Raw genomic sequence first — 27,932 nt, forward strand, 5'->3', positions numbered from 1 at the left:
TGGTTTTTTTTTCCCCCTCGCCCCACTTCTGAATCAGGCTTTGGAAGCAGGGGAGGTGAGAGATGAGAGAGAAAGAGGGAGTGTTTCTATGTCAGACGGTATTTGAAAGTGAAAAATGTTGTGCATTTTTAGGGTACATGTTGTACTAAGGAGCATAGCTGTAAATCAGGATATGGCAAAGACTATTTCAGTGTGATCAGCAAAGATGAAGCTATGGCCTTCTTGCAGGGAGATGTTAAAAGTGGTTGAATTTAGTTCCTCATGTGTCAGTTTGGAACTCAGAAGAGGAGCATTTGGTCTTCTGATTTACTGTTATTTCTCTTGTATGAACTTTATAGGGTGAATTTCATGCAAGGTTCATGCAGATACCTAGCACGTGCTGAATGAAATAGGGGTTAAGCAAATAAATACCCATTTATAATTTGAATTTTAGTGCTCTTCAGGTAAGATCAAGAAAACACTTCAATGCCTAAACCGGAATTTTGGTATAATGTAGGTGCTTAAAGGCTTATTACCAGTTCTCCCAGTAAACACTTAAGTGATTGAAAGCAGTTACTTAAGTATTCATTAGCAATATTCATTAAGCACCTGCCATATTGTTATATACGTATCCACAGATGCATTGCTATTCTGGCTGAGGCAAGATTTACTGCATTTGGAACCATGGCCAAAGCATTCCTGTCCCCAAGTGTTTGGGAGCATGTTTGCATTATTCAGTTAGTATTGATGATAGTTACCTGGTGGACATTAGTTGAGAGGTTAGAGCACTTGTGCAGGAATTTGGAAAATCCAGGTTAAGTGGGTCTTGCACTCTGAGGAAATTCAAACCTTCCTTTCCAAATACTGCCTTAGGAAGGAATGGGAGGACCTTGCCCTCCTCTGGCAGGTTGTGTCATGGGCAAACTGAAAATGGCAGGTTCGTGGATGCGTACTGGGAGAACGAGAAGGAGAAAGCATGACTCCATAGCTGAGTGATGATGGATATTTGTCTTTTGCTCACTTGTGTGTATGTCCTCGCTCTTTCTGGTCATCTCTCATGTTCTCTCTCTCTCTCTCTGTTTCTCTGAATCTTCCCCTTGCTGGAAGCATGGGAGGGAAAGCGCTCACACAGAGGCAAATATTTTTGCCCCTAAGTTGTTGGGGTTGCAATTGCCCAGCCTCGAGAACTGTCTCTTTCCCCTATTGGTTGCCTCAAAGCCAACAAGGTAAAAACTGCAATATCTGAGACTAGACAAAGGTATGTCCCTACATCACCAACAGAGCTGTAAGGTGCTCAGATTTCCTTGTGAAAGGACAGCAAGTACCTAAGATAAGGCTTTTTTGGTAGAATTATACAGAGGTATCGTAGTCTAAACACTGTCATTTTATTATATGCTAATAAGACAGCATTTTTTTGTAGCATGATTCTTGTACTTATTTACCTTAGGCAGTTGTAGAGCAAAAGCTATCAAAGTATCTAAGTGCTAGGATCTTAAGACTTCATGGTTACCATGCTTTGATAATTTTCACATCAAACATTCTCAGTTAAAAAGTAAAAAGATGATTTTGTTGCTGATGCTGTTCTATAACCTGCAAGCTCTGCCTGCTCTCTTTAAGATTGAAGCTTGTTCTGCATATCAGCTATTTCAATATCAATAATAAAGGTTCTGATGGACAGGCTGTGTCCTTGGGAACGTGCGCACAGGCTTAGGCATTTTTTTTGCAGTAGTGCCTAAAAGTTCCTCTCCAGATCAGTGTTGTGTAGTGACTGATAGTATTACAACCTGTTTAACTTTGAGCATGTATATAAGTTCTCTGGTTTAAAAGGACCGCTTGCCATGCTTCTAGTAGGTAGTTATAGTTCTTTCCTTTTTAAAGGTTTAGGAGCATACTCCTCTCCAGTTTTAGGAAGATGCCTAAGTGGCCTATCTACCACCAAGCAAGAAAAACACAAGTGAGACTACAGCAGGAAGTGGTTTTGTGAGCCTTTGGGGCCAAGTAGACTGGCTGTGTACATCAAAGTTACATAAGGCTGGAATTGTTTATAATATGTTACTGCAAAGAGCATTAAGTCCATAGGCATCCTGGTTTTTTCCTTTTTTTTGGTACTGGAATTTTCATGTTCATTTTTTAATATCTTACTTGCTTGCATTTGGTCTCATTTATTTTGTCAGCGGTACTTCAGCAGGGATGTTCAGGCAAAATACACAGTTGTCGTTGGTTTTAACTAACTGAAACAGAAAAAAATCCTTTATTAATTTTGTTTAGTGAGAAACAGAATCCAGCTGGGTTTCCGTCTGGACCTGTGTTGACTTTCTGTTGCAAGCATCGGTAAAAATTCAGTAGAAAATAAGTAGATTTATATGTACATATATCAAGAAAAGTGTACAAGCATTTTCCATTAAAGTCGAAGCACCTAGGACTGACCAGGGAGGAAATCTCGCAAATAAAAAGGTGTAACTATTTTCAAGAAATTTCACTGACCTGAAGCACACACCGAGCTCATCTGATAGGAATTGGAAACAGCGTAGAACAGGCCTGCTGTCCGTTAGCAAGGGATTTCTGCAGAATTAATGATGCAGGGCTGATATGCTTGGGAGAAGGTGACTACAGCAGGTGCTCAGGGTGGTAAGGCAAGTAAAACTTTGGGAATGCTGAACGGTAGAGTACAGGGATCGTGTGCTGAGTGTTGATGGTGCCATTGGCTCCGGCCCGACACCGGGCTCCAGGACGGTAGCGAGTGCTTGCTTGGGGGTATGTGCAGCAAACTTGCTGTATGTGTATGGGAATGTGTATGCTTGTGTGTGTATGCATACAGAGGTGCGTATGTCTGTAAGTGTACATCAAGTTACAGCAGTTGCCTTCCTCACCTCCAAGGTGCCTTTTTCTGTTTCCCTTTCTGATCTGTTTCTAACAGGGCATCTCTTTAATTGCTAAAGCAGGCCACCTCCATCTTTGGTGTAGTTAGGACTAAGCGGACTTCAGAGTAGCCTGAGGCACCCGAGCTAACCAAATGAAAGGCTGGAGTAGCTTAAGCAGTGTCAGTATGAAGTGCCAGGTTGATTCAGATAAACTATTTCCAGCACTGTACATCGTTAATTTAGATAATACTGTCAGATTGTCCACTGTTAGAATAAGACGTTTCCCGTCGTGTGAATTTTTTCCCCCTCTGTTTTTTACATAGTGAAACTGTATGTATACGTGTATATCTGCCATGTGTGGCACTACCAAATTTATCATGTTCTCTGTATTTAGGCACGAGGATATTGTGAGCAAAGTCTGTAGAGCACACAAAAGGAATGCCAGTTGGCCTTTCTGTTACTTTATTTCTAATTGTTTCTGTGCACTGTTTCTATATGTCTACAACCAAATGAGAGGCACTGCCACCCTTTTGCATACTTTTATTAGATCTCATTACCTTTTTCTTCTACCCATGCAGCGCACTGTGTGAAGCTTTTTCTAGTATGGGATATACATCCTATGAAGCTTTGACAATACGTTCTTGGTTTCGATGCATTTTACAAATGTTCATAGATCAACCAAGTGGTATGCTGGCCAAGACAGATGCTGAGCGAACAGTTGGTAAGTGTTCACATTTCCCTAATGTTTGCAGTAACGATTCTATATTGCAAAACTGGCAAACATTTTCAGCTAATTACAAAATGTATTTTTGTTTGTGTTCCTTTACTTTTACCTAATTACAAAATGTGTTTCTTTACGCTGCTTGTGCTATTTATTGATAGCTTGCCTGCTCTGCATATGACAAATTTATCACAAACAAAGATAAAAGAGCTTGTTTCCTTGGAAGCAAAGAACAAAAACTTGCTCCCAAGGAGACAAGCTATTTTTCCCCCATGGAGAAACTGCTCTGAAAAAAAGTGAAAATCTGAAGTAAATAGTCAGAAATCATGCTGTGAATGCCCTAAAAGAAAAAAAGGGAAAAAAAAAGATCATCCAGTTGCAAGTAATTCTTCCCTTTTCTATATTAGATATTTTGCTTTCTTAGAGCAATACTCAATCACTTCTTCTATAAAACACTGCAGTTCTAATTATTTGTAGAATATATCTTCTAGCAACTATTTTTCATACAGATTTTGTAGATTTTGAAGAAATCAGTAAAATGAAAGACTTGGTTATACGTTCTCAATACTCTTCATTCTCATATATCTGTATTAGAAATGTAACTAGATTAGACACACATTCTTCGTCTAGAGAGTTGCAGAATCTTTGTTATTTTAGACATTTTAAAATCCTGTTTCATTTTATGATTTGGGGACTAAAGTAAATCAAAAAGTGTAGAACTGTATACTGTATTTACTGCTGTGCTCTCTTGTAATGAACAGGGAAAGCCTACATGGAGCAGCTGACTGAAATGACAAGACTGATTTTTAAACTCTCAGAAGTAGAAAACATTCTTTCAAAGGCTCATGTTGAAGAGTCTGTTTTCAAACAGGATCCTAAAAATGCTCTGGTCCAATTCATTAAGGTACTGTACATCTCTGTATTGGCTTCATAGGACAATTTTAGGGAAAAGGAATTATGTATCATATGAAAAGCAATTACGCAAACCTTGTAAGAAAATTAAGTTTATTTATATTTATTTCAATGTTTCTGTTTTCTCAGGCTGTTGGTAGAACTTACAGTGGCCTTCAGACACTTCCTGAGAAATCTGCCATGGTTGCAAAGACTCTGGAGTATTTAGGTGATGTATTAAAGTATGTAAAACCTTATCTGAAGGTAAAAGGACCTCCAGAAGGTCTGCAGCTTACATACTGGATCACAGGTAATTATTTTGCAGCCTTTTTTCTTTTAGGAAACTGTTGTAAGGAATCAATAAAATGTCACTTTTAATATTTGATTTTTTTTTATATACTACTTATCTTAATGGTTTAAAAAAGCAAAGTCACCAAGATGTTACAGTTAGATATTTATTTTTCTCGCACTGTTCTTCTTTGGGTTTTATCCTGATGCCTAACTTTTGTGTGGTGGTTTTTTGGTTTGAGTTTGTTGTTTTTTTTTTTTTTTTTAATTACCTTGCAAATCAGTGTTTTCAGAAGTAAGATGTTTTCATGTCTTTTACCACTGGAAATGACCTGTTTTATCCAAATAAAACCAGAAACAGTGACAAGCCAGAGAAGCAGTGTTATGACATGCTACATCATATTTACTGGAGTTACAATAACAAACAGGTTGCCTTAGGAATGTAACTTGCTTCCGTTTAGAACTTTAAGAGTCAAATTCTAGTATTTGTTCATTCAAATGTAGAACCACTGATAAGATGGAAAATGAGTGCTGTTCATCATGAATGAATGTGTCAGTCTGACTCAGCTTTCGAAACAGAGTAAACCTTACGTATCTTAAAGACTGAGGTAATGAGTTGCTTGTACACACAGTGTACACCATGATTATAAGGACTACAGTGAAAAGCATGACCACGATGCAGAAGGTGCATCAAATGTAATGGAATATGAATTTTGTTAAAATACTTTACTTCTCTTTTGCAAGATCTGCATGTTTTGTTGCACAAGATGTATGTCAAATTAAATGTTTCTAGATATCCAGATGTTGTTGGGCTGGAGCCTTGTAAAGTAATTTTAGACAGGCATTTTCCTTTCTGTTCTTTGCAGTAGGAAATAATTAATCTTCAGTCATGTTGTTGTGTGCGAGAAATTGTTCTTTCTTTTTAGTTAAGAAAATCTAAATAAGATTTAAAAGGAAAAAAAAAAATAAGTGTATTTCAATCATTTCTTCATATTCCGTGGGCTTGTTAAAGTATAAGGACAAAGCAAGAAACTTAACAAATCTAAACACCTCCCGTCTGTGGTCGGATTGTGTCTTCTACTGTCCCATACATCACAGCATCGATAATAGAAGGAGTACTTTTAGCTAGAATGAGCATGTTTCTTTCAAAGCAGAAGCTTAGACAACTTTATTAGAAGTATTGTTAAGTAATTGTTCTCTTTCTCTATGATTGATCACTGTGTTTTCTTTCACTCCACAAGATTAATGTTGTTTTGCAGTGTTTTTAGAGATGGTAATGAATGACTTTTATAGATTAGTAATATCTTGTAACAGCCTACTTTTGATCTTTCATTATTTTCAGAGTTTTAAACATATTTTCTTGTGTTATTCCTGTATTTTCAATCCAGCAAACTTTTTCTTGCTTTTAATTAAATATAAAGTTAAGAATGTCTGTGGGAACTACTATATAGGAATCTTGTTTTTATTTAATCTGTATTTTGAGTATTAACACTGATGAGTACAGACTTATTTTCTCAAGAAAAATTGCACCTTACCTGCAATAAAGCTGTTTCTCAAAGTTAGGGTATTTACATATCAACATCTTTTTACTTTTTTTTTTTTTTCCTCCCAACTCGAAAGGTGGATCTTAAAACCAGCTCAAAGCTGCGCAAGTGATATGTTAATGTGTTGAAAATAAGAAAGATGTTCTCCAAGGCTCTCATTTTGTGAACTGAGAGCCCACAAAGATCTGGAGAGACCATGATAGTTTAATGGAGTTGGCTGCCCCTCATTCTTTTTAATCTACTGAATTAGATGCATTAAATACAATTTGAAAGATATTTAATGTTTTCCTAACCCTGAACTGCTGTGTGAGCAGTTGCTGATGTGGCCACAGTGGTGTTAGATAAATGTGAAGGGAAGGCAAAGGCAGTGTGTCTCTGGAAAATGTGATGAATGCACACAGTAAGGTAAATGTTTAAGTGCATGTGTGCTGATTGCAATGGTGTTACGTATCAGGTTTAGTTAATTTTTCTGCAGGACTGTAAGACAATGTCCCCTCTTTAGCATTACTGTAATGGTAATGTATTGAATCAGTTTAGTACTTTTATTTTGCTGAGCTGTAAATGGACTTTGAGTCATCTTGACTGGGCTTCTTCTAAGGGGATATCATGGAATGGGTACATGGGAGTGAGACATTTCAGTTGCTGTTGCTATTCTTTGATTATCTAATTTAACATAATTGCCTCTTTAGGCTTTCTTAATTTATTTTCTTTTCCTGACTGTAAAATTCCTTTTGGGTTTCTTGATTATTTTTTTTTTTTATTCAACAGGATGTCTGGTAAAGTTCTGGGCACCAATACTGGCTACTTCCAAAGCGCAGCAACTCTTGTTCCGCATCGTGGATTGCTTACTGCTGCCACACTCTGTGCTCCAGCAGGACAAAGAGCTGCCCGTGGCTTTGCTGTCTGCCATTCAGGAAAGCCTACCTCTTTATCTTCAGGTAAATACCTGAACTCTGTTATCATCAGACAAACGTACCTTCAGGAAAAGATTCATATTGCAGAGGATGTTCTCTTTTTCCCTAATCAAAACAGCTGTTGACTGAATTTAAAGAAGCAGCAAGAGGAGTTTTTTCTTTTTGTAGAAGTGGAAGGAAAAATGCCACCCCATTGGCTTTCCTCTCATTGTATGCAGCTATGCTGTGGTACTCTCCAGAGCTGCTACTCTAATCACTGTACGTAGAACTTTTAGCCAACCTGCTGTTTACGCTGGTCTCTGATGTGAGACATTTCTGAAATGGTGGATCAAATAATCATAATAGGTAGCAAGGCACTGGTTGAGATCACAGAGCAAACAAATGTTTTAAATCATTCTTGACTTGGCTAACTGTAGATAATTAAAGATGAGCTGCTACTTTTTTTTTTTTTTTCCCATTGCTCTTGGGAACAAAAGACAATCCTCTGAGAATCATGGCACTGTTTTATCTTAATAGTTTGAGAATATGTTTTGCTGAATCAAGTTCCTACTGCTTATGTGACTAAAGCCTTCTTGCCTGTTATTCCTCCTATTCTTCCCTCAGCTTACCTATCACTCTTGAAACTCTAAGTTGTTAATGCTGTTGGAAGAGGCTAATTCCTGCTGGTCAGGCAGTGAAAATCATGTATTTTTTAAATAAGTTGACATGGTTTTCCTTGTAAATCCTGGGATCTTTTTGCTTACTATTCTTTCTTCCCTCTTGGAGTTCATTTTGATTGCAGTCTTAACTGATGACTTTACAGGATTGTATTGTGAAACAGTGCAGTGGTGACATTGTAAACATCCTTATTCCTTTCAGAAGTTGCATTGTGATCGATGGCATGTCATATGGAAGTGAATGTGATTATATAATGATGTGCAGAATATGACTTGCTTTGCTGCTCAGTAGGTATTTTCAGAAGCTATATACATGTAGGACCATCTGGGCACTGATATTACCACAGAGTGTGACTGTCTGTTTGCTAATTCAGTATTTTATTCAGAGTGCACTATTCCTCTGTAGTCTGCACATACGGATGTAGTTTTAAGATGAAGCCACTCCAGTTGGTTTTAAAGTCCTAGTGTTGTGGACCCTTGTTTCTCGTTTTCTCTGTCAGTCTCTGACTTCCTGACCTCCCTGTCGTACTCTGAAGCAGTTTGCTGTGTAGTCCATGGGCTTTCCAGCTAAGCTAGATGATTTTATTGACCGAATAGTTTATTTTAGACAAATGCTGCTTCTACAAAACAAGTAATTCTTTAATTTGACAAACTCTTCCGGGGAGAAAAGACAAAGAGAAGAAAACATATTTTTCCTGTTTTAATATGGAACATCTACATTTTATTGTTTGTATTTACACAGTTACAACATTTTTAAGTGCTTCAAAATGCTTTGTTCATTCTAAAATACTTTCTTCCTCAATATTTGGGAAAGTGGAAAATTTCCTATTTAGAATCAACTCAGAATTAAAATATTTCAATATCACTTTAAAAAAAAAAAAAACATCTGTTAGGACTGCTTCTGAGCTCCTTTGAGATTGAACGGATTCTAGGCACTCTCTGACTTCTCAGGTTATCTTTTTACAGTTGGCTTAAGCCAAGATGGCTTAAGGCTAAATTCATTTTTTCACCCCCCCTGTGCATTCCCATTCAATTTGTTTTAATGATTCTGTGAATAGCAATTTGTGAGCTGGTTCAACTAGTAACTAGTCCCACAAAAAAAAACAACTAAACAAATGGGCATATCAGAAAAGTGGTAAAACAGTATATGTGGGAGGGAAAGCATGCAAACGTGGTGGGAGGAAAGACAGAGAAACGGTGTCCTCTGGGAATGACCCTGCTGTCCTGCTTTTGGCTGGGACAGAGTTAATTTTCCTCCTAGTAGCTGGTACAGTGCTGTGTTTTGGATTTAGTATGAGAACAATGTTGGTGTCACATACATGTTTTAGTTGTTGCTAAGTAGCACTTATCCTAAGTTAAGGATTTTTCAGTTTCCCGTGCTCTGCCTGCGAGGAGGTGCACAAGGAGCTGGGAGGGAGCATGGCCAGGACATCTGACCCAAACTGGCCAAAGGGATATTCCATAGCATAAAATGTCACGCTCAGTATATAAACTGGGGGGAGTTGGCTGGGAGGGGCAGATCGCTGCTCAGGCATCAGTCAGTGGGTGGTGAGCGATTGTCTTTTCTTGGGGTTTTCAGTTGTTTGGTTTTTTGTTTTTGTTTTTCTCTCTTCCTTTTCATTATTATTATATTAATTAATCTATTCTTACCTCAACGCACGAGTTTAATTTTTTTTCTCCCCGACTCTCCTCCCCATCCCACCCAGAGGCGGTGGGGAGGAGCGAGCGAGCGTCTGCGCGGTGCTTAGCTGCTGGCTGGGGTTAAGCCATGTCACCCACCTTGGCTAACTTAAACTGCTGGTGAAATGTGTGATCAGGCTCTCCTTGGGTGGCTGTCCTATGTCTGGTGCCCATTCGTGGAGGTGGAGCAGTGGTATTTCAGGGCAGGAGCCTTAATTCACCCCAATGTTAGGCAAACATTGTTCTATAGATCTGTTCCCATTAATACTGTAGCTTACAACTTAATCCTTTGGCAGTTACATGAAACTAAAGAAACAGGAATTTGGAGACCATGCAAAAAATCTTCTTATACATGCAAATTCTTTATTCATAGTCAAAGCGTAAAAGCCCTTTGTAACGGATGCACTCAACACCCTTGAGCATTTCTGCTCAGAGGTCTTTTCAATTCTTTTTATTTTTTTTTCTTTCTTTCAGTCTTCTGAAAAGTTCCAGACTCCATCTCAATCTTCTTTTCTTGTCCTGAATTCTCTTCCTTCAGCTCCTTTAGTGTGGGCTGTTCCTCCTCTGTCCAAGAAAACCTCCTTAGATCACAGAAAACATCTTAGTTTGCAAGCAGTGGTTTGCAAAACTTCCCTCATTCCAGAGCTTTTAACAACTAATCTTAATGTGGTTTATTTGATCCTTTTATGTGGGTTTTGAAAGGATTTTAAGTCAGTCTTAGTAACAGGTAATTAATTTCACACATTCATTGGTGCAACAATCTTATAAAATCCTATAGAATTCCTGAATTGTATAGAAAAAGATTTCTCAAATAGAGGCAGCAGGCTTAAAACAAGGACAATGTTGTTGTCACTGTGCTGTTCTAAGAGAGGGCATTGCCTTTGTTCGTCACCCTATAACGGTGGAGGCCAATTTTTCATCTTTTAGGCCAATGTACGAAGCTCCCTCTCTCCCCACAGCATAGTTTATTACCACCTTCACAATTCATCAAAACTGATGACTGTATCTCACCCTCCTTCACAACCCCAAACCCACAGGTTTATTTTTAATAGATCAAAATTACAGGCTTTATTTAATTTTACACAGGCACAAATAATTGTCAAATGTGCTAATTAAGACTAGACATTGCAGTTCTCTCTCCTCAATTCAAACTGACTGTATTTACTTGTTATGTTTGTGTTTACTGTATATATAAGTTTGGGCTATATAGCGTACCTTCTGACAGTTAGTGGGCAACTGGTCTATTCTCCACTATACATTGAACTTATCTAGAAGTTTCCTTCAAACTCAGTCATTTATGCTGACTTGTCAAAATAGCTTAGCTCTAGCAACTTTTAAACTAGTTTTTTGTTTTTTTGTTTTTTTTTTTTCTTGGCTAAAGGGTTACTGTCGGGATATTATTTCTTTCACTGTGCATCATCTGTTTTGATATTGGATGACCTCAGAAAGATTTTGTTGGAGTATAGTAACTCTGAGGGCAACTTTGATGTTTGAATGATGGACTTCAGAAAGTAAAGCATGAGGAACACCAACGAACAGCCAATTTATAGTTTCATGGGCCTGTTCATAATTATGAGATAGTGAGGCATGTGGAATCTAACTTTAGATATTTTGCTATTGTCAAAAGAAGTTGAGTTGGTTTGTGTGACTGTGTATTGCTGAAGCTTACCACAGGCAATATGAGAGCAGTTGAGATTGCTTTTTGGTGCATTTCTTGGAGAATGATTTGGAGGAGTTTTGGTATGCATTTACCGGTAATATAGGAAAGAACTGAAGTGTTGTACAGAACTTATTTTAGAGAAGAAATACTAGTTTAAATATATCTTGCAGAATACAGTGTAGGATCATGGAAAAAGCATAATATACATAATGATGACAAAGGCAAGATACCCGCTTGATTTATCAGTGTTAATCCTGTCCAAACACAGAAAATGGTTGATTTTTATCTAAACACAGGAGAGTAGTGAAAGAGCTTAATTCTAAGTAGTGCTTGGCACATACTTTTTTCAGTGATTTTAATGGGCCTGTGCAGGCTCAGCATTTGTCGGAGATCAGACCTTAAAAGCCCTCCTGTGAGCCACATCTGTGGTCCGATATTTGAGCAAGCTTATTAATATGTTTTGTGAATTATAGTATGTGTTTAATAGGAACTGTACAACATTAATTGGTGAACAGCAGATTTATTCCAACAGCAGGACTGATATTATAAGTCATCATTAGGTAGCTTGGCATTTCTGCAGTGAATAGTTCCAGTAATCCATACTAATCGGTTCTTCGCTCTCCACAGGTGATTTACAGATATATGGATAAATCAGAAGAAAGAGGCAGCTCTGGCCACAAAAGGTTCCTGCAGTGAACACGCACAGGAATCAGTTGCCTTTCTGCTAAAATGGGGAGCAGATGTTGTCATGCCCCTCTCCTCCCCTGAAAATGTCTTTGTTTTTTGGTGGTTTTTTTTTTTTTTTTTAACCTCAGAAGATGGCTAAAGAACATAGTTAAGAAAGAGAGAGGGGCTCTATCAACCCTTTAATGTCCATCTGCTTTGTAGGGATTGTCCTAGGGGTCTGATGTGATTGATTTCAGAGCTCTGGTCCTGAATTGCAGTTCAGTAGCATGTGTTTCTTTTTTCTCTCACATGAACAGTAGCTTCCTTCATCTCTGTTAATTACTGGTAGGATTTCAAAAAAGAAAGTTCTGTGTGATTTCCATGTAATCACATCCTTGGCCAGTGCTGCCTAGGATATTTTGCCATTGTACAGAGGGATTTGCAACTACTGTGCGGTGTTGGTAATTTATCCCTTGTGTCACTTGGGATGTGGCATTGCCAGACCTTGTTCAGGTCTGTTGCTCTCTGCACTTACGTAACAAAAAAGAGTCCAAAATAAAGAACACAGCGTTGAGCTAAAGTCAGTGGGCCTTCATGTCCAAAAGAAATCCAAGTTGTTCTCTGGAAACTTCTAGGCAACAGTAGAAGTGTCAGGGTCAAAGGTGTGATGGTTCTCTGAAAAGCTTTGATGCTGTAGATGTGCCCTTCATGTGTGAGGGATTTTACTGCTAGGTAGAAAAAAAATTATTTTTTTGTTGTTGTTTGGGGATGTGTTTCTGGCACTTGACAAAATAGAAGGTGATTTCTCTCACTTTAAAAAAATTGTGTCTTGGAAGCTGCTGGTGCTAATCTTGTAATGTTCATTAGGAAAAATGATGAGGATCCTCCTTAATGAAGAGAGAATTTTGGTAGTATGACATGGTTTAGAAATTACACCTTTGAGAGGCAGTATCTCTGCCCGACCTGCCAAAAAGGAACCAAGAAACCTTTCTAAAAAAAACATTAGCTTACAGAAAAAAAAATAATTTTCCATCTTTTTAAATGCTTCTTAAGTTAGCTCTCCTTACAGGGTTTCAAGAACACTCTCTATCCTTACCAGATAACTAAAGAAAAAAAATTGCTAGTTAACTTACACCTTTTTTTCCTCTCTAGTCAAGAAGAGTATCTTTCAGTAATGCACTTGACAGGGTGGGGTTTTTTTTTCTTTAACCCTTTCCTCCTTTTTCAGATTACATTTTTCCCCATCCCACACCCAAAAATTTTGAATGCTTACTTAGACTCAAAAAATAATAATGCTTTCATGAGGGATCAGGCTAGGCTTGTTGAGCCATCGTCAAATGAAACTATTAGAAGATCTGCAAATATCAGTCGGTGTTCCTTCAGATACCTAAATTCTCCTACTTTTTACTTTTTACTGCAACTATTAAGTGTCTCTAGGATTATTTCTTAAACCCAGTGACTAATTGTTTAATAATAATTGGTTTCTTTCTTCTCTTCTTGATACTATGTAGCATTTGTTGATCCTCAATTTGTAGAACTGTCTCATTTTAGTAATTATCGTTAATTCTTCACAGCTATTATGTTCTTCATGTATTCCTTCCTCTGTAAGGTTGTGATGTTCCTTGTGTCCCTTTTATCAAATAGATTAATACACTTGCTCATAGATTTTCTTTTTTGGTTTTATAGTGTTAAAACAGTCTGGAGTCTTAAGAGTGTTAGCTCCAATTTTGAGATTATGGAATATTTTCTTTCTTTTTGTAAGAGCTGTGGTACAGAAAGCACAGACGACTCTTCTTTATGCCTGCTGCAACATCTTATTGAAAACACCAAACACTCAAGCTTACATACTAAATAATCTGTCATCTCTAAGACTCTGAGTCTGCTACTTGCCAAGCAGTGTTTTTAAGAATTCTGATATAGCAGCAGCTGCTTTCTCCTACAACATTTTGCTGTATGTACAGGAAAGGAGGAGAAAATCTGAACTGTTTATCAAAGCCCCGGTTCTGGAAGTATGGTTTTTATCATTGGGATTTAACAAAATTACCAAGTTGCTCTAGAAGTATGTGAAGTTAAACACTAACCGAACATGGCTCTGTATAAGAGGGCCACCTACAGCAAGTCTTCAGGCAGGTCTTGAAGCACCTCATTTCTTGAAATCCCACCTTTCCTGTATTTGTTGACTGTGGAAGCAAAAGTGAGAACACTCAATTTCAAGAAAGTGCCGAGAAGACCCTCAGCTCTGTCTCAGCCTGCTTTTTTTTTTCTGAAAAATTGTTCTGTCATGTTCACAAAACCAGGTGTGGATGAAAATCTTTTTTGGGAAGGGACTCCTATTCAAAAGGCAACAGAAATACTTTGTCAGTACCTGGGGAACAAAAGCAGCTTGTCTTGAACTAATCATTCATATATTAGGGGCATTTGCTTACCTCAGGAGCCATCAATATTCAGGCAGATACTTGTCCTAGCAAAACTGGGAGTCTGGATTGCAGTGCTAGTGGGAGTTTGAAGTACTGTTGAAGTTGCTGTCTAGGGAACTCTGTGCTTGACCTTCTTTTACGCCATTATTCTCGTTGGACAAAACTATTGTGAAAACTGAGTTCTCAAGAATCTTCTGTTTATGCTGCTGACTGTGTCCCTCGTGATAGGAGACTTCTAAATTTTTTTTTCTTAGATGTTTTTCTTCATCCTTTCAGTAAACAAAGGAAGGGGAATAAAACTCTTAACTTTCTCTCACAGCTACTTGTACCAGTAAGAATACTATTTTTTCGGAGATGTACCATGCATATGTGGTATAATTATGGGTAGTGTTCAGATAGGCACTTTCTGGGCAAGTGCTTTCATTATAGATTTTTCTCTGTATCGATATAACTTATATTGGATAAATCACAGCAGTTTTAGCCTTATCTTAACCAGATTTAATAAAAAACTCTCAATCCTTTATAAATGATGCCTAATTTACCCTAATTTATTCACACTATGAGTAAAACTTTTCTTGTCAGACCGTGACTCTAAGTACTCATTTTTCTGCTATGTTGTCATACAAAAATTTCACACAGTGCTTTACAAGTAGATGAGGTATTCTCTCTCTCCCTTCATAAATCGTACCTAACTAATATACTTTGTTAGACCGCATACTGAGTTGAAAAAGAAATGAGCTCTTGGGCACAGAAGCACTTCTCAGGTCTGAAATGCCAAGGTTTTACTTCAAAATTGAAAGGGAGCTTGCGTGTCCTAAAGCTTATCTTCCAATATATTAATTAGTCTAGTAAAAGACTTTTGTCTCCTTTGCAAGCCTTGCCCTGGTGAGGTCTTCATTTGTAGACCACCATATCAGCAGCAAATTACTGATGCTTATTTGTCAGGTGGTAGTTACCATGTGTGCAGCAGTTTACACAGTGTGTAGCAAGTATTCAGCCTACCGTTGTTAAAGATTTGTTCAAAAGTACTGTTGAAAATTTATTCAGTTTCTCACTTTTTAAAATTTTCTTCTACAGGGCCTGTCCTTTATATGTTGTCAGTCCCAAACACAGGGTGCCTATTTAAATCAACTGCTTGGGAGCATAATTCAACAATATTTTGGACGATTTCTCCCTTCTTCTCCTACTGTGCCTGGAGCCGGACAGCATCCTATGCTGACTGCTTTATGCAGTTCCATTACAGCCCCCCAGATGCTCCGTCTACGGAAGACCACTCTGCATGTCATAAAGTAAGGAGCAGTGAAGTAAAAAAACATCAGTTACTCCGATTTCACGAATGGCTAACGAGAAGGGGAATGCCACGGTTTTCTTCTCAGTAACTGATAGTCTGGCTGTGGGAAGAGCCTGTAAGTTGCTGGGCAAGGAGGAAAGGATGGGCAATGTGTATAGAGCAAGAGAGTTAAATTAGGAAGATCTAGAGACTAGTGAGAGAGTCATTGAGGATGGAGGTCCTAGACTAAGAAGAATTATCACATGGGGCCACCTGAGAAGCAAGTATTTTTCTAGAAAAATCACACTCCAATATTAAATCATCATGTTTGTCTCTCAGGCTGTATTTAGGGACACAGAGTCATAGTGTGTGTAAGTTGCCACAGTTACCTGTGCACGGGAGGCCTCGTTGCTCTGTACGTGTCAGGGTGGACACAGGTGTGCCAGCTGCCCAGGGAAAGGGACCATTTGGAGCGTGGGAAGAGGGAGATGTAGAGGCAAGGAGAGAGTCCTTGTTCACTGTGCTGACACTACTCTCACGATGTCAACAGCAGCTGTAGACCTGCTGAAAAGCCGAAGCCTTGTTTTTATGTACTTCAGAATAGGGAACAATCTGTACTTTTATGTTGGGAGAGGAATTAAAACACCCTCAAATATGAGGTGATTGCTTATTCTCAAGGTAATTGTATTTTTCTGCATTAGGGTGCTTATACATGTCAATTAAGAGGATTTTAGTGTTGATCTTCGGTAAATATTATAGGCAGTCCTATAAGTAAAGCCTGTATTATTGCATATTGAAGGAGTGAATTAAGATTTCATAGTCTTATTTCTGACATGTTTTTAACTTCTGAATACTCAGACTTTATCATCTTAAGTTCTCTGTGAATGTGTGCACGCATGTATGAATTTTAAGATTGATAGTGGAAAGTAAGTTCTGAAAGTGTAGTGGCAGTTAGTGACTTGTAAGACATGAAATGTTCCTTAGCGATCTGGGAAGAATATCTTAGAGCTGAGCACCGGTCTGATTTACAAACTGTTGGGTGGTCAGGAGGCAGTCTGTAGCTCTATACATAAATATGTACAGGGTTCACTGGCTGTTCTGACATATGAAAACTAGGGAATGTCTTGCTACTACAAAGAGGAAATTGAACCACATGATCAGGGGTGTATTACCCAGGTCAGAGAACCACTTTAATAAAAAAAAAATTAGTGTGAAATTTTCTTTTTAAATTAATGGAATTCACAGTTGCTAATATTAAAGTGAGTAAGACCACACGATACAAGGAATATGGAAGTGTTACAACTTTCATTTGCCAAGTTACACCAGTGCCCTGCTCTGAAGCTGTGCAGTGAAATACTCAGGTCTCAAAGTCAGGTTTCATTTGGAAATTGTAGAAGCATGCCTTAGTAAGTTTTTAACAAGGATGGTGGCTTTTAATTGATGCATTGCTCAGAAAAACATGCATGCATTTTTGGGGTAGCTAATCATACCTAACATTAAATACCTAAAAAGTTATTTTGCAGCCTCTGAGAGTGTTCTTGCTAACTGATGAATAAATGCTGCGTTCTTTTTACCTGCACTTTTCTGTCCTGAATGCTTCAATTTAAACTGTTTTCAGGTTTCAGTAATTTGTAATGTCAAATTAACGGTAGTTCAGATTTTTGTATCATTTTGCAGAAAAATAACAAATCCAGCTGTTCAAATTGGAACATTTGGTGTGCATGATGTCAAAATTTGCTCTTCTTGCAGATTGACAGGTCACCTTTTATCTTTGTGACAAGTTTTATACTGGACATGATTGTGTTAATTGTGACAGAGCAAAAGCAGACTTTGGCTGTCCCGTTACAACATACTGCTGACAAAAATAAAGTAACAGTACTAGTATAACAGCAGAGCTGTTATAACAAGTTGGATTGTGAGTTGACAAAAGCACATAAAGCTAAATAAAGTAATTGAACAACAGTTATATTTTGGCTGTTGGTTGAGGGTCTTAAAATCTTGATTCTTTTTTTTTTTCTTTTTTTCCTTCCAGTTATTTTATGAAGCTGCCTTTATATTTTAACTTTTGTAGCCACTTTTGGCTTTTCAACTATGACTATGATAGCTGCTATTTCTCACTTCCCTCAACAGAAGAGTCAGACAGCATCACTGTCCGCTGATAAATTGGGAGCCTTTTCCAAGGCTAAGACAAATCGAAGCCATTAGCTGAGCCTAGATAAAGATAGAAATCTATGTAATAAGCCTCCTGCTGAAATACCACAAAGTTGTTTTAAGGTGTAGGGTGCTTGCGTTGAATGGAAAAAGCAAAATTATAGACTCTGTTTTGGTTTGCTTTGTCTTCCCAGTGAAAACTACTTGCAGTTCAAAGGTAACGCTCCACCTCCTCGCTTGGCCTCTGTTCTCGCTTTCGTTCTTGAAGTACTTCAGAAAACCCAGAGCACTGAACTATGTGACATTGACTTGGTTCTCCCGGCTGTGTTGAAATGCATGGTGTTGGTTAATGAGCTACAAGGTAAGCTGTTTCTTCGCTTTAAATGCATCTCTGCACGTCTGTAAGGTTTTCTGTACTGCTGAGCATCTTTCATCCCGATATTTAAGACTCTTAGATGAGGTGAATGAGATACTTTGACCAGATAAACTGGAGAAGCTTTCTTTTTTCATTAACTGGTCTGGGACTTCTGTCTCCAAGAGGCAAAGAAGCCCTGCCTTGTTTTGCTCTCTGATGAAATAATGATCAAATTCTCAGGAATCTGAAGAGCATTTTCTTTCTCCCTATACTTCCCCTCTCATTTTTCCCAAACTTGGTAACTGTGAAGGTTTTCTTGCACCAAAAGGTTTGAGACCAAATAAGACTAGCGTATGCTCTCCCTATAGAGGCATAATAAATGGATTAAATGTAGCATGTTGCTCTCTGAAGGCATTTTTGAGACTTCTTTCTTCTTTTAGCATGCTTTGTTTGGTAGTGAGAACTTCTTTATTTTTAACTTAAAAAATGAAGCAGTCTTTTCACCCCACAGTTGTATAATGAATGTGCATGTGTGCATAAGCTCAAAATTTCCACTTCTTGCTGCCAGTAGAGGTGTTAAGCAAAATGGGGATTCACCTCTGACTTCTGGGAATTTTGTTTAATAAAACACTTTTTGATGCTTGTCTATAAAAGTTTTGAGGACAAGATAGGCAAGCATACCTGCATTGCAATGTGCTGTGGAGTGGAATGAGCTGGATGTCTTGTGCTGCCGTAGCCACCAGCTCGCTGCCTGCCTGGACAGGGCTCCACAAACCCTGTGTAGAAAATTCCTTCCAGCCCGGTTCCACCTGGATAAAGGAAGAGCTGTATCTTGCAGCTTGAATATTCATTTGGAAACAATTAAGGGCAACAAAACAGTGGGGCTTTCTGGAGGTTTTTTTCCCCCTTAAGAAAAAAAACAGTAGCATGGTATTCAGAACAATACCCACCATTGAAAGTAAGGAGTAGGTCTGTATAGCTTTGGGTAGGAAGTAATGCCACGACTGCTTTTCTTTAATTCAACTAGGAATGATTAAAGAATACAGACAGAACTTAAATTTAAATAAAATCTCTATTTCCACTAAGTGTGTGTCTCTTTGCTTTGTCTTAAAGAGACCATAGTGTACTTAAAAATCTGTATGTTTAAAGGATAATGGTGGTGAAAATAAGACTTTTGCATAAATCTGTGATTCATTCTGTTCTTTATAGCCAATCTAACTTAACTGTTCTCACAGTCATTTCCCTTGCATCAAAGATAGATAAAAGCATTTTCTTCTCATTTAAAAATTGTAGTCTTCATGAAAGACATTCTCCAGATGGTCAGTTCAAGAGCTCTGTGTGAACCTTGTGATTTTTCTTTTACAGTTAAAAAAATATCTACAGACCTTGTACACTACATGGTAGAAGGCTGCCAAGCAGGGTCAGGAGGAGAACGTGCCACCCAGCTGACTTCTGTATTTAGGTAACCAGAAAATATGCCAGTTGGCAGGGAAGCTACTGCAAGCCAATTGACAGCAAACATGTTTTTTTAAAATAACTAATTATCCTTAACATACTGCATTGTCACTTGTTTATGGCATTTGAATAATAGTGCTTTTGGCACTGGTTTTAAACATGGCTTGGCCAAAAAGCCAGAGAAAAAAAGCAGAGGACATAAACATACCTGCTTTCTGATGGATTAGATACTGTTTTGAAAGGTATATAATAGAGAGGTATGTTGCTGCTGCAATGGGAAGCTCTTCGTGAATGGGGATGGTCACTGCTCGGTGCTGTGAAAGATGTGCGTGCCTAATTTGAAGTGTGTATAATGGAGATCAAATCCTCATAGAAGCTTAGGGGGTTTTTTTTTGATTGATTGATTGATTTGGTTTTGTGACAAATAAATAATAGATTATTATTATGTAAATTATACTTATTCCATACCTCTGCAAAAAGAATCCTGTTTTTCCCATGGATACAGCGGAAGAGCTGTATGACCTGAGAGCTGGAGACATTTTGTGAACCTAAGCACCAGTGCTCTACTGGGTCATGTCTAGATGAAAGCTCCACTGAAATAAGAATGCATGTCTGTGGGCATGCCAGTCTCCCTGTGCATGGTATATCACTTTCATGGGAAGTTTCATCCCTAGGGTGTTACTTCTGATTCAGATGTAACCTGGGATGTTTAAAGGCCTCAAACCCTCAGGAAGACAGGTGGGTGCGCTTCCATCTAGTGGTCTGCCCTGCTTAAGGTCTGGTGGAGCTTTATAAGAAATGCCAACAATATTTTTGCAGACTTGGATCTAGATCTCTTGCTTTGCTTGTCTTTTTTTTTTTTTATTTATTATTATTATTTTTTATTAAATAATAAATACGTATTTTAGTTTTGTATTCAGACACATTACAAAGTGCAGTGCTCTGGAACGAGTCAGCCCTGGTGAAACAGAAGCAGAATCTGACAATTTGCTCGAAAATAAACACGTGGGATTTTTAGCATTAGCCTTCAAAAGCATGGCTTCGATTAGAGGAAGTATTCCATGCAGAGTATTTCAGCGTAACAATATGAAAATTGCCGTGCAGCCAGATTGCTTGTTCTGATTAGATTCTTCAGTTGTTCTTGGCATGTTCTCTGCATCTAGTTTTGACCTTGTGTTAAATGCCTCTGTGTCCCCCTCAGGCAGTTTATCCAGGACTATACTGCCGTGTATGATCACCGGGTTTTCAGCATACTAGAAACAGTGGCGGTCTTGGATCAGACGTTAGTTAGCAGCCTGATTCCCACAATCACGCAGTCTCTGAAGGATTTGGAGCACAAACAAGGTCTTGGAAGAAATGCTGCACAGAGGTTTGATTTTTATTTAATACTGTTTTTTGACAATGAGCTGTGGAGGTTTATTCTCTGGAAAGAAAGCAATGTTAGACAGCAGCACAGATACTCAAAAATGACTGACTTTTTAAGTGAGTTCAGCCAGAAATCTCCCCTAGCTCAGGCCTTTCATGGTTTTAAGCCATGTATATATGCTAAATATTTTCAGAGATGTTTTGACACTAGGGCTACAGACCCCAGCAGATTTTGTGCGAAGCCAGGATGCCTCTGCTCGCTACACTCTACATTGCAAAACAGAATAACGAATTCCTGCCCCGAAGAATTTTCCTGTCAGTCCCAGTTTGAGAGGACTTTACGGGTCGTATCTAAAATTACGATAGAATCAGGTATGATCCAAGATGCCTGGAAAAGAAGTACCTGTGGCTTAATTTCAAGAGTTGTCTCGTAACTTTGAATATAAGCGAACCATGTGGGTGTCCAGAAAAGGCTGTCCTCCTCTCTCCGATGAGCACAGCGGACTCACACGTGCTCCCTTTGCCCCCAAGGACTTAGGGCAGCAGAATCTGACTTGTGAATCCACCAGGCCTCAGGAGGAGATGGCGCCTGAGGTGAGCGGCTCCGCGCAGGCGGGGGCCCCTCTGGGTGCCGAGGCGGCGGTGAGCATCCAGCACCTCTCGAAAACGCTGTCACAGAACTCCAGGAAGCTCTGCCCAGGGTGGCACCCCACCCGAAAGGGCTCCCCCCCCCCCGTTAGCTCTGCTCACTGGGAGGAGGCCGAGGCTGGGCCCTGCCCCGCCCGAGGCCCAGGCCCGGAGCGGGCCTGCTGGGGCTGCTCGGAGGGTGGGACCCTCCCCAGGCCCGGGCCGGAGAGGTGTGGAGGTGCACATCAGCAGGGCCTGGGCCATCGGAAACCCGAAAGACAAGAGTTGTGGGGGAGTGTAACTCGGGAGACAGGAAAGGGTGGTCAACGGGTGTTAATTCTCCATTTAATGAACAATATATTTAAATAATTTGTAATTATACACTTTTTATTATCCTCTACCAACAAATACATTTGCTTTTATTTAAGGGAATTCACCCAAGGTCAGATGGAAGTACCATTATATGCAGGATTTTCATACTATTTGCTTTTGATCTTTTGATAATGTATTTCATGTCCAATTTTCTTTTTTTTTTGTAATACTGTTAATAAGCTAAAATTCATCCCTTTACCTACAAAATATTAAAAAAAAAAAAAACAAACCCAGGTTGTTTGAGCTTCCTGAAATACATGCTTGGAGATTTCTGGAGAGCTAAGTTTCTTTTAGCCTCATCACTTAACGTATGCATTAGCTAATCCGTTGTTGGTGTTTTATATTAATAATTTGTATTTAGAATTTGTGACATTACCCAGCAGTCTAAGGTGAACCATGAACATTTTATCGTAAGAGCACTAATAACTGATTTTCTCTCTTCAGTCCACTAAACAACATTATATTAACATATTCTGTACAATTACTGTAGACATTAAACTGCAAACCCATATATGTATATAAAAGAAACAAAATTCAGAAGTGGCATTAGGTGCCAATAGTGGTGATGTCCAGTACTATTATTGCAAGAAACTAGTATGAAAACTGCAGTCTTGTTTGCTCAAGTTAATATTTCATGAAAAATATGTATTATTAGAATAGACCCTAAACATCAGAGGCAGTATAATTGTATTGCCTAGGATGGAGAGTATTAGAATGAACTTCAGGTGAAAATTCCTGCCAGTACATACACACTCTTCTGGAAAATCCACTTGAGTGACAGTCCCTTTCTGAATTCTGGGTTTGTTTTAGAACAGTCATTGCCGCTTGTGAGATGAGGGTCTAAATCTGTGTCAGCGCCAGTCTGCACCCCAGTGCCGGTGGCTTGCGTCACCGTGCTGTGGCATGAGGCACAGAGAGATTTCTTATGCAGAAATCAGATAGCAAACATGATGAAGTTTGAATGCCAATCACATCTAAGCCTTGAAAACTCCGTGTTTTAAAATTAAAAAAAAAAAAAAAATCTATTTCACAGCATTTTGCTGAAGAATTAGCCTTCTAAGCTTCTTCACTACACTTGTAGCCATAAACAATGCAACCCTTATTCTTCTTCCAACCTCACCATGCTAAAAATTCACAGCAAAGCAGTTGGATAGATGGGAGACAGGGGGAGAAGGAAAAAAAGTGACTGTGTTTTAATACCCTAATAGATAAACAGTGTGTTTGGGAATTATGTGCTTTTACTCCTAGGATGTTTGAGATTAAGTAACATGTTACATTCTTTTGTTTTTTCAACAGAGACGCCTATAAAAGACTCTTATCTTACCTCACGGAGGCTGGACAAAATGAGATACAAAAACTGGAAAATGAGACAGGTTAGCAGTGTGCTGGTGTTTAATTGTTTCCTCTTGAACGTTCCGACACTGTCGATACCTAAAACTGCACTCTACAACACACTAGCCAAGTTCTTTTTCTTTACAATGGCAACACATTTATCAATTTTATGTGTGTGTGTGTGTGTCCCAAGTTATGTATTAATTTGAATAATTTCTGTGGTATTTGAATATTGTCATGCATGTGAAGAGTAACTCTCGACATACTGTTGAATGGCAATTGAAAGATACAGCGAATTTATTACATGTTAAAATGTCTGTATGAGCAGAGCCTGTATTGCAACAGAGGAGGTAGGATTTCAAATAATCAAAGTAATTTCACAACTCAATTCACACTGAGTGAGACCTGACCTTCTTAACACTGTACTCCTGAAAATCTTATTCAGTATGTTCTTAAGAAAATAATAACTTTGTAATTTCTAATTTATTATTTTAGTAGAATGAGAAATAACGGTGATCTCTAGTACCGAACGTGTCGAATGCAATGCATTCACTAGGAGTTGCACCAGTATGACAGAGCTATTGTGTGTTACGAGAAAGCTCATGTATCTATGTTGCACAAAATGTATATAGCTGTCTTAACTTTCCACCTCTAATAAAATATTACAGTCTTTCAATCCCAGGGTAAAAGCTCTTCTGTTGTCATTGTGGGTAATGTAAGAAAAAGTAGGTTCAGATTTCCTGTCCTCTTCCTTTTCAATACTATTTTCTTAAAATTAACCTGTAATTTACCGTGATCCCACAGTCTTTTCATTAGTTGTGACACTGTTAATTATCCATTTAACTTAGACTAGATGTAAATGGTGTGAGAAAAAAAGAAGAGAGGACAGACCTCTAAAGAAAATATTAATTTAGGGAACTTATCCCATTTGAGCATAGGCTAGTAATTATTTCTGTTCACCTGGAAAGGTGGAGCTTTCAGATATTTTGCTGTGTTATGGATTATCTTTTTAGGTCTTTCCAGGACAGGCCTAGCTCTGTAACTTTTTCTACTTCTAAAGTTCCCAGGAAACTTCCGTTAATGCCTGTGGTGTTCACTCTTTTGACTTCCCTCAAAAACCTGTATTTCTGCAACTACTTATTGGACTTTGGGAGCAATAAGATTGCCCCTAATGGCAACACTGGTGAACAGGCTGCTTACTTTTAAAGTTACTCAAATTTTACCTTCATGATATTAATGGGGAGCTGTCAAACAGCTCCACAAAAATCCCTAAAATCTTGCTCAGAGCAGCTTTTCTTTCCTTACAGTAATCTTATCAAGTCGAACTAGATAATCTTTTTGCCTAAATCAGCTATCGTCACTTCAGATAATGCAGTAACTAAAAGCCTCTTTAGGCTACTTAATAGTGCAGAACATGGAGGTTCTTTTCATTATGAAAGTGACTTATTGAACTTGCATTGTAGTTTCTTGTAAGCTTCTGTACCTGGGAGGAGTTTTATTCATCTCAAGAGGATTGTGGTTCTAAAAAGCTTTTAAAATAAATAAATAAAAACCTCTCTGAGAGAGATTAATAGAGATGCCTTCGAAATTTGAGTCCTACCACACAGTAGATTACAGAACAGATGTCTGACTCTAGTATTACTTACTGAAAGTAAAACCTTTGACTTTTAAAGGATAGAGCGGATAGATATTAGAACAAAACATGTAATGATGTGTTTAGTAGATTATTAAAGACATATTTAATACTACCTGTAGTGGTTGGACGTTTTTGAAAAAGCCACGGAGCTTTATGTAAATCTGTAACAGCTCCTGGTGCATGAGAAACTAATGTAAACAGTTTGTAAATTATCATTATTCTCTGTCTAAAAGTTAATGTGACCAGAAATAAAGCATTTTGCATCGTATTCACCAACCACTGCCAAATGGGCAGTCTGGTTTGGTCTAATTATTTGGTATGGACAGTTGCAGATGTGACTGACAGCTCTGATAATATTAACGGGATGAAGGCTTGCAGAGTGTTAGTCTAGACTGACTTACCAAGAATACACCAAAACAAGAGTCCAAAATCAGTTAGAAGTGCTGAATTTAAGTACAATATAGAAAAAGTAAAGACTGAAAACCACCATGAACTGAAAGAAATTATGTCTTATGTTTTATTAGATGCTGTCTGTATAAAAGCTACTTAGGACACTGAACATCCTTTTGTGCTGGTTTAAAACCAGTACAAATTCTAGCTCCCTTATGCAATACATGATGAACTGCTTAAACTAAAGAGCAGGAAAACTTCTACACTGGTTGCTACCAGTGGCAGGAGCCGTTCATCTGCATATAGATGCAAAGCCTGCCCCTTCACTGTGTGCAGTAAACAACAGGAGGGAGCCTTGCTGTAAACCAGGTAAAGGGGGGATCTGAAAATAAGACTTGCACCTACTGGTGAGTGGTGTTCTTGAGTTCTGCTATCCCCTGCCAGACTTGCTTTCCTCTTCTCCCTCCACCAGAGACTCAGCCCCACGGTCATTTGAGCAAGGCTGACGTGGGTGGCGGTGTGCTGAGGACCCTGTATGCAAAGTAGGAAAGGTGCAAAGGCAGAAGCAGTGAGTTCAGCCAGGGAGCAGTAGCCTGGTAGCATGGAGCTTGGCTCTGGCAGCTGAAAACATCGCTGTAGGGTGTAGCCAGCAGATACTTGTGTGCAGTGACTTTGGACAGCGGCGAAGAATAATTTTAAGCACCTCAGCAACTCCCTAATGTTAAACTCATATCTAGATCTTGCTTCCGAGCAGTTTTCCTGCCAGTGTGTATAGGTGCTTTGTACGCATTTTAAATCTGAACTGGAACCAGTAGACACTTCTGGTATTACTACTCAGTCATATACCAACCGCAGAGGCTCAATGAGGGATCTCTGTGTTGTGGGTGTTGGGATGGGACATTTCAGACATCACTTGTCAAGACTGTGTAGGGGAAGCATCACGACAGAAATCCTCTCCAGCCCACAGGGTGAAGGTGTGTCACTGCCTTGCTCTGCCTCACAGTTTTGGAGGCTTTGTTTCTCCAGAGGAAAGGGCAATGAGTTACCAGCAGCTTCCACCAGCGCTGGGCAGATGCCCGTCTCTGCTGATCCATTTGCAGGATGATCTGCTTTTCACTAAGGAATATAGATCAGATGCCCCTTTTCCACTGTGTCCCAAGTGAGTATCACAGGGGTAGAGTGTTGATTACAGGAAGAGGGTCATGCCTTGGATCTGAGGTGATTTCCAGCAGATGAAGAAAAGCATGTTCCAAGATCCCTTTCCTGAAGCTATGTGCCAAGCCCAACTCCGTATCTACTAAAGACTGGTAATACAACCTCTGTTAGTGACTGTGGAGAAGACGACAGGAACTGCCACGTGTGTGGCACCAGCAGCAGCTGTGTGAATCAGTTTGCTAAAGCAGGTGCTTGCCACGAATGAGCCGAGGAGTGTGGATGTGCCAGGGGTCGGTGATTCTTGCAGGCAACTCACCGGTACCAACAGCACCGGTATTTGGACAGACAGACACCAGGGCAGTTCTGCTTCTTTTACCCAGCTAGTTCAGGCTTTTATGTCCTCTCGCAGGCCTGGAGCATCAGCCTTGCTGAGAGCCTTCCTGGGCAGGCCCTTCCTTTGCTTCTCTTCAGCCAGCACCGGCCCACCCGTGCTGCTGCAGAAGGCGATGCTGACCGTCAGCCTGCCGGCGTTAACAGAGGACGGAGAGGCCAACCACTGCTGGCTGCGTGACAGTCTGCTGCAGAGAGAGACACAGCAGTGGCCTGAGGTAAAAGTCAGGTCAGATCTGACGTGCCAAAGCCACACTGCGGGCGACTGTGTTGATGGCACTGAGGTGGCCCTGCTCCAGCTTGGGGCTGAACGTCACCACAAAGCCTGATTTCGCCCTTGCTGATAGGATCCCCCGTTGGCCTGCATTTTTGTAGCCGTAGGACAGCACTGTACAGAAGGGAAGGGTCTCTCACAGTACTTTTGAAAATAACACTGCTTGCAAAGATGGACGTTTATGGTGCTTGTAACTAACTTCCATAATTGAGGGTCAAAAGGTCCTGAAAAAAGGTTGTAGCTAAAAGTTCCTCATGAAAATCAGAGAAACTAAAAGGCCTACACCCGTGCTTAGTCCTCCCCCTCTATATATGAAAAGTTGTTGGTATTAAGCCATTCTGAACATTAATTACTCACACGACAGGATCATCATATGTCAATGGAGTTATAACAAAATATTAAATCTTCGTAAGCTTTTTCTTCCCCCAAGCCTCTTACATGGTCCAGGGGTAACAGTTTTAAACTGAAAGAAAGAGGGTAGATTTAGATGCGATCTAAGGCAGAAATTGTTCCCTGTGCGGGGGGTGAGGCGCTGGCCCAGGGTGCCCAGAGCAGCTGTGGCTGCCCCCTCCCTGGCAGGGTTCAAGGCCAGGCTGGACGGGGCTGGGAGCACCCTGGGCTGGGGGAAGGGGTCTCTACCTAGAACTAGATTTTTAAGGTCCCTTCTAGCCCAAACCATTCTATGATTCTACGATAGCAAATATCTCCTTTTGTTTAGAAATGTCAATAATGTTGACAGGAGAACTGTTCAAAGTACAGCAGGCATGAGCCTTGTGAGCATTTTCTATGCTGATCTTGTAGGCCAGAGGACTGTTCCAGGATATAAGGGGGTAGGGGACGACTATGCTATTTTCTTTTTGCAATATATAGAATTGAGAACCAA

General features: G+C 39.3%; 2 protein-coding genes across 25 annotated transcripts in view; one reads left to right on the top strand and one right to left on the bottom strand.

Moving 5' to 3' along the window:
* The window catches only part of MMS22L (MMS22 like, DNA repair protein), a 95,794-nt gene extending 71,909 nt beyond the window's left edge, over positions 1-23,885 (top strand). Inside the window, exons 17-25 of the mRNA XM_042802908.1 lie at positions 3,419-3,561; positions 4,323-4,465; positions 4,603-4,762; positions 7,053-7,222; positions 15,355-15,566; positions 17,893-18,059; positions 19,419-19,515; positions 20,710-20,877; positions 23,169-23,885. Of these exons, the coding sequence (XP_042658842.1) occupies positions 3,419-3,561; positions 4,323-4,465; positions 4,603-4,762; positions 7,053-7,222; positions 15,355-15,566; positions 17,893-18,059; positions 19,419-19,515; positions 20,710-20,877; positions 23,169-23,250 (1,342 nt within the window). The 3' untranslated portion in view covers positions 23,251-23,885. The remainder of the gene's footprint in view (positions 1-3,418; positions 3,562-4,322; positions 4,466-4,602; positions 4,763-7,052; positions 7,223-15,354; positions 15,567-17,892; positions 18,060-19,418; positions 19,516-20,709; positions 20,878-23,168) is intronic.
* KLHL32 (kelch like family member 32) overlaps positions 9,881-27,932 on the bottom strand; it is a 152,445-nt gene continuing 134,393 nt past the window's right edge. For 20 of the 24 annotated variants that reach the window (XM_042802921.1, XM_042802917.1, XM_042802915.1 and 17 more), the window contains one exon: positions 20,869-26,963. In XM_042802921.1, coding sequence (XP_042658855.1) covers positions 26,771-26,963 — 193 coding nt within the window. In that variant the 3' untranslated portion in view covers positions 20,869-26,770. Of the gene's footprint in view, positions 14,041-20,868; positions 26,964-27,932 lie in introns of those variants that run through there. The other 4 variants (XR_006166375.1, XR_006166374.1, XM_042802930.1 and 1 more) reach the window with 4 other exon arrangements.

The sequence above is a fragment of the Tyto alba genome, unplaced genomic scaffold (assembly GCF_018691265.1).
Source record: "Tyto alba isolate M040663 unplaced genomic scaffold, T.alba_DEE_v4.0 Super-Scaffold_40, whole genome shotgun sequence".
Lineage (NCBI taxonomy): Eukaryota > Metazoa > Chordata > Aves > Strigiformes > Tytonidae > Tyto > Tyto alba.